The 7,495-nt window shown below is 35.5% G+C and overlaps 1 protein-coding gene across 1 annotated transcript; it reads left to right on the forward strand.

Annotated features, from left to right (window-relative positions):
* Positions 1,501 to 6,106, forward strand: LOC109328902 (mitochondrial thiamine pyrophosphate carrier-like). The gene is made up of 7 exons (XM_019562543.1): positions 1,501 to 1,646; positions 3,174 to 3,290; positions 3,522 to 3,633; positions 4,130 to 4,257; positions 4,667 to 4,819; positions 5,442 to 5,582; positions 5,673 to 6,106. Exons 1-7 carry the CDS (start codon positions 1,530 to 1,532, stop codon positions 5,889 to 5,891), a joined length of 987 nt encoding a protein of 328 aa, XP_019418088.1. The 5' UTR covers positions 1,501 to 1,529; the 3' UTR covers positions 5,892 to 6,106.

Genomic DNA, 7,495 nt, shown 5'->3' on the forward strand with positions numbered 1-7,495 from the left:
TATATATATATATATATATTATATTCATTTTATATTTGTTTACGTTTAATAACAAAATAGTGTATAGAAGTCTATAATTAGTAAAAGATTGGAGAAACTCAATTAATTAGTCTAAACAATTTATTATATAACTAAAAATTGTACAGATAATATAATGATAAATTCAAATAACAATTAATTAGATAAACATAAATTATAGATAAATTCAATTAAAATAAAACTAATTTAATTTAAATAAATTATTGTTTTATTAATTGAGAAATATCTAGTGAACCTCTATCATTTATCTTGAAATACCCATAAGAAGAAGTTACTAAATAGGAACAAGTTCTTAATAATACACATAACAATGTGTCCACAATGGTAAACAATATTAAGAGCATTCTTTAAAACATCAAAAACACCACCGTGGGTGCTCTTAGGAGCCCCATTAAGAATCACCTCAATTGTGATCAACACTTAAAGTTCATGTGGGTCTCATTTGCTCATTAAAGCTAGAAAAAAAGTATGTATTAATAATGTATAAGTTTTATACACTGTAATTACATTATTTAGCATTCATTTTTAATTATTATGACTCTTGAAAAAAATTAATGCAAATGAACAGTAATAATATATTAATTATGTATAAAGTTAGGAGCTTCATAATTGTATAAGCATATACACAAATATTATATACTAACCACCAATAATATCATCACATATGCAACATATCATAAACTTGTAATTTTATCAACTACATAACAATTCCTTCTTGTTTCACACAAACATATTAAATTTACTCTTTACTAAAAATAACAAAGCAGAGATATGTTTTTGTCAATTTTGTACTTCAAAATAAATTCATAATCTTCAAGATTATTTCAAACCAAGAATCTCTTATTGACAAAGAATAAACACAATCTGATTTCATCCCTATAATCACTCTTCCCTAGCCAAAAACACTTTTTTTTTAAGAAGAGTAAGAGATCTCTCAATTAAAAATAGTTATCTGCCTAGAACTCTGCTAAATTCCTGCAAGAGACACCAACAAACAACACCCTCTTTCACTTTCTCTCTCTTCCTCTGTTTTTCTCTCTCTTAATCTGTTTCTCTTTCTTCCTCTGTTTCTCTCTCTCTAAAACTTCAATGCCCCCTCTATTTTTCATTACCTCCTTCCCCATCCTCACTATCTGGTACTTTTTTTTCTTTTTTTCTCTCTCGAGTTTTTTGCTTCTTCTAATAATCCAACATGGTTTATGCAAAATTTAAGGAAAACCCAAATTTTTGCAGCATTAGTGAAGGATGAAATTTTAAATTTTGATCCTTTTTTGGGTGGGTCTTGAGGTTATGTCATGTGTAAAATTATTATCGTTGTTGTTAAGAGTAAGTCTAACAATGCCCACGCAACTTTTTGGTAAAAAACAGTCTTATACATGCCTTATTCTATCGACGCTATTTTTCCTTTATTTCTTATTGTAGATTGGTTTGGAGATTAAATCTTAATTTGACAGGTTATAGTCGGAAAGGGAAGGGTGGTTGTTGTGATAATGGAGGAGCCAAGCCAGTTTCGGAGGGCAATGATTGATGCCTCTGCTGGTGCTATTTCTGGTGGTATATCACGAACAATCACCTCACCCCTTGATGTTATCAAGATTAGATTTCAGGTTAGTTTTTGCTCATCTTTCATGATGATAATAACTACAAATTCATTAAGGGTATTATTATTCATTGCAGCATTTACAAGCATTTATTATTATTGTTGTTGTCATTATCATTATCATTATTATATTTTTGTTTTTGCTAAGTGGCTTTTGAAGACATGAACAAGTACTAATAAGGGTACTGAAATCAGAATGATAATATTAAAAAGTAAAGGTTTTTGAAGTTTTAATATTTATATACTTTAGCTTTTTATTTATTATTTTCTTGATTCATTGACAGGTCTTTTTAATTTTTATTTAAAAGAGATCATCTAAGTTTGACTTAATTAGACTTGGTACTCCTATTGTTATAGAAATCAGACCTACCTTACTTGAGGTTTATGTTATCATTATACTCACCCCTTAAGGGCTTGTTTGGGAGTTGGATTTTGGAGGGGAAGGAAGGGAAAGGGAAGGCTTGAGAGTCATCTCACAAGTGTATTTCATGGCTCCCAAGCCTTCCCTTTCCCTTCCTTCCCCTCCAAAATTCAACTCCCAAACAAACCCTAAGAGTCATGATTGCTCCAGTTTTTTTTATAACTAAGGGTATGCTCTCATCTTATGGATAAGGAATTAATCCATTCGGAATATGTGACTGCCCCTCAAATGAGTGTCCCTCTTAGGAATCGAACATTTAACCTATCTGGGACTACCTTACACCCAGTTTGGGCTTACTTAATGTTTTTTAAGTGTAATTAAGTCAAACCTGAATAGGGTAATGGTAATCTTTCTTGCTTTGTTGCTAGCATTTATAGTTTTCTACTACTCATTCCATTTTTTCCTTTTATTAATGGTCTATTTCCCCCTTTCCTTTTAGTGTTAGGGAAGAACATCTAGCTTTAGAAAATATAGAAGTAATTTAACTCTACAATTTTGCTTAAAAAGCAATATTCAGTTTTAACTAATCAATGAAATACACTTGAATTAGCTTCAAGGGTTTTGCAATGTATCTTTCTCTGTGAACAATGCACTTGGTTATGAATGTAGAATTAGTTTTATTTGACATGATGGGGCACTTACAAACTTAAGTACAACTTATTGGTAGTTTGAAGGAGTAGGACTATTTGTTACTTGCTTGAATGCAATCTTGCATCTCATTATTTAAACAATCTGGTGTTAAATTTATGGAGTATGATGTGATTGGTCTGCCAAAGGTGGGCAAATTCCGAATATAAAGATATTTTCAATTTTCATTTCCGGTTATACGACAAAGGGTCTTATGACTATCACAAAATTAACGTTCATCAGATAGATTTTAAATGTAACACCTTAATATACCAGGTACATTCATTGATTGGCGTCATTTATGTAAAAATACCATGCTACCTCAGGATGCTTGCATTGACATAGGTGCTGTATGATACTTGTGTGTATATGACCATGTTAATATGTTTGAGTTTTGCTTGAGATTTTGTGTTGTTCAGTCCATGACTTTTAATTGTTTCCTGCTCCATTATGGATATGAAAACTGTTATTTACATTCACTATCAGGTTCAACTCGAGCCCACATCTTCATGGACTTTACTACGCAAGGATTTGTCTTCACCATCAAAGTATACTGGCATGTTTCAAGCAACCAAAGATATTTTTCGAGAAGAAGGCATACGGGTAGAATAACTCAACTTCTATAATGGTTATTTAGTACCTTACTTTACTTCTCCCCATTAGTAATCTACCGATGCCTTCCTGTTCCTCTTGAAACGGTACCAGTTGGCCGATGGTGACATTAGTTTATCTGTAATGCTGGAGTTCTTTAAAATGCCTCAGAAGTTTCTTGTCAACTTTTTTTCTGGGGAAACATGCGTATATTACCATCTCTCTTTTTCTGACATATTACAGGGTTTTTGGCGGGGCAATGTGCCAGCTTTGCTCATGGTTATGCCTTATACAGCCATACAATTTACAGTTTTACACAAATTGAAGACTTTTGCCTCTGGTTCTTCCAAGACAGGTATCCTATTTTATATTTCGATTGTTATTTCATAGCCCAACATATTACCTTGATGAACAAAGTCGATTTATGTCCTTGGTGTCTTCTAGATGTTTTTATTGAGTTGGGGATTTGTTCACATCATTATCAGTTGTAACTTTAAAAATATAGATGCACAAGCTCTTATTGATTACATTATTTTGCTGAACATTTTGCTAATTGTGTCGGAAAGGTTTCTACGAATTGAGCTTGTTTCTAAAGTGTGTAAGGGTGTATCCACTGTAATGAAAAGTCTGTTGTTATCTTAACCCATTAAATAGTTTGGAGAAGCTTTAATTGCCCATTTTTCAAACAATATCACTTTAGAGAAGCCCTGTTTTCAAACAATACCATTAATGAATGTACACTGTATGTATACAGGTCAAACTGTGCACATGTTCGCTTTAAAGATTTTAATTAGTCGGAAATTTCCTGTTCTAGGCTAACATTGACCATTGCTTGCTTTCTGATGCTGCAGAGAATCACATTAATTTGAGCCCTTACCTATCCTATGTGAGTGGGGCATTAGCCGGGTGTGCAGCTACTGTAGGGTCATATCCCTTTGATCTTCTCCGAACCATATTAGCTTCTCAGGGTGAACCAAAGGTATAAGCATTATTAAATGGTTAAGGCGGCAAGACAGTTCGGAAGTAAATTAGTGTAATGTGTGTATCCAATTTATTTTTTGTATTGTACCAATGGAGGAAATTGCTGGTGCATCCTCCTCCATTCTTTTGGCATTAAAGTTCTATGTTGTCATTAAGCATTTTATTCACTATTTTAGCCAATTTTAGGCTCGGGAGTGTTCACCTTTGCTCCCTTGTCTAATTAGAGTGGTATTTCACTACATGTACGTTATGAGTGCATGAGATTATGACTTATGAGTGTATGCTCTTGAATCCTGACCCTGGACAATAGAACATGTACATTATGAGTGCATGATCTGAGTTTGATGTGAACCTTGTGGGGTTAATTTTTGTATCTATGATATGTTAATATCTTTCTATAATTTTAGGTGTATCCAAACATGAGGTCGGCATTGATTGATATCTTCAGGACTCGTGGCTTCCCGGGCTTGTATGCTGGACTGTCACCGACGCTAGTTGAGATTATACCTTATGCAGGCCTACAATTTGGAACCTATGATACATTTAAACGTTGGGCCATGGTAAAATTTCAGTCGTACTCTAGCATGACATATTTTTAGTTTATGTAATTATGCCCTGCATACATTGGATGTCATTTAGTTGTTATGAAATTATATAGTAAGGTGAGCTTGCTGGTTATTTGATGTTCTGCATTACTGGTTATTCTATCATGTTTTGCCTTGTCTTGTTCCATCATTTTACAATCTTGGTTAAGTGAATGATTCTAGATGCATTAGAATGACATGATATGCATCGATAAGTTTATTCTGAATCCCGTTGAGTATGATTAATTCTCGTTTCATTATGAGGGTTGTTGTGTGTGTATCTCCCTTTTGGGCGCATATTTAAATTTCCATTTCATTTTTATACTCTTGTCTTACCTGTTGCATATGTTACATTCTAGATTTCTGGACACGGCTTCTATTGGCATTATATACGCCACTCGTTATTCTTGCACTAGCTTTTTTCACTAAAAGAAAAAGCTATACAGCAGTTGTGTGATTAATTTTAAACTCGAGTCTTAATAATTAAACATGCCCACGCCTTGTCTTAGTGTCAGGTTTGCATTTCACATAACGTTGAAGCCAAGCAATTTTCTTATACCTGTTCTATTATCATGCATGAATGTGAAAAAAATCGCAGGCGTGGAACCATCTTCACTATTCCACCACCACGACAGAAGATAGCCTCTCTAGCTTTCAGCTTTTCCTGTGTGGGTTGGCTGCTGGAACATGTGCTAAGCTTGTCTGTCATCCACTTGACGTCGTGAAGAAAAGATTTCAGGTAGTTTTCGATTCTCGAACATCCCCCAATCGAAGCAAAAACTAGTAAAAGTTATGTCGGCCTCATATCCTCATTCTTTGTGTGCTGCAGATTGAAGGTCTACAACGGCATCCGAGATATGGAGCTCGAGTAGAACACCATGCATACAGAAATATGCATGATGCATTGAGGCGGATATTACAGGCGGAGGGTTGGACCGGTCTATATAAAGGGATAGTTCCATCGACTGTTAAAGCTGCACCAGCTGGTGCTGTAACATTTGTTGCATATGAATTTGCATCAGATTGGATGGAATCTATTTTAACTTGATCTTTTACAATTTAGAAAATGGGAAGAGGAAGATTTTTATGATTTTTTTTATCTCATTGAATTAGCTCCCCATAATAGAAAGGAAAGATTGAAGTACATGATGATTTATTTTTAATTACAATGATATGTTTTGATTAGATTCTATTTGTGTAAGATGGAATAAAGGTGAAGATAAAAGCTATGATCTAGCATGGAGCAACATCTTTTTTTCCTTATTCTTGTTCGGTTGATTTTGAATTCCAAAGTTATCTTCAATGGTTCAAAGCCTGTACTTTCTATAAACTTTAGCCGAATAATCCATTTTCCTATCTTATAAAATTCTTTTTATCTTGTAGAAGTTATATTTTGTTCTTTATTCTTTATAATTGTTTCCCTATGTGGAGAAATTTAGGATATGGTGATATGGTGAATGCCATAAACAAGATGGAAGGCTTGTTGTGGGCTTTTATTGAAGCTTGAAACACATTCTATGGCCCTCTATATCTTTCCTATTGTTCTTTGTTGTTAAGAGTGGATGGTCGGGAGTTGAGAACGAATAGTCGAAAGCTGAGGATGGATGGTTGGTAAAGTGTAGGAGAGCAGGAGACTTGGTCAGATGATCGTCTAGACCCTCCAGGGGAGGTACCTGAAAAGATTATTCGACGATCAAGTCAATAGAATATTATAGAGAGAAGGGGAGTAAATAAAAGAGAAGTGAGAGCAATAAGTATAGTAATAAATGAGAGGAATGAGAATTAATTATACTCTCTGTGTGGTCTCTTCTATTTATAGAGCTTAGGAAGTGCTGAGATGACATAAGGTCATTGGCCAACATCTAACGGATACAAGGGACGTACTCTGGTCGTCCTTAGTTGGCCTGCGGATCTGTCATTGTCGATTTTTCGAGGGCATGTAGAATGTTCATGTGGCGTGACAAGTGGTATGCGGTCTGACATTGATGGCGAGTCAGCAACGCGTTAAATGGTATGTCAAAGGTGCATTATATAGCATGTCTCAAGTGCATTAAATAATGTGCCGGAGACCTTAATGTCGCTTCAGGAGCATTTAATGCCTCTGCCATGGGGGAACCCATCTAAGGCGAATGATAAGGACATGCGAAGTACTACGCGGGCTAGTGAATATTCTTTCAAGGTTGACAACCCAGATATTTCAAGGTTGACAGCCCGGGTATGGCCGGGCTGGAACAACTGCTCCTAGTCTATTAAGTCGGTCAGAGGTGACCGGGTTAGCTGACTCTTTGGGGTTGATAGCCTGGTTATGACTGGGCTGGAACAATTGTCCCCAGTCTATTAAGCCGGTCAGAGGTGACCGGGTTAGCAAACTCTTTGGGGTTAGAGGTGACCACGCTAGTAGACTTGGATAATTTCAATTTGGCGTAACGGAATAGGGGTAGGGTTTGAAGGTAGGTATAGGGGTAGGTCATGATGGATAAGGGTTTTTATCGGAAACGTGGGGGAATGCTTGGTGTCTCGTTCTGAGACTGTAACGATGGAGCGACGCGTCGGCTCATTTCAGTTCTGTTGCCTGGGTTTTCGTGTCACCATTGGATTGTCCTCGAGTGATTTTGAACGGGTGGATGCATATTTTGGGTTGGGCCTCTCGGG

Source organism: Lupinus angustifolius, chromosome LG16 (assembly GCF_001865875.1).
Source record: "Lupinus angustifolius cultivar Tanjil chromosome LG16, LupAngTanjil_v1.0, whole genome shotgun sequence".
NCBI lineage: Eukaryota > Viridiplantae > Streptophyta > Magnoliopsida > Fabales > Fabaceae > Lupinus > Lupinus angustifolius.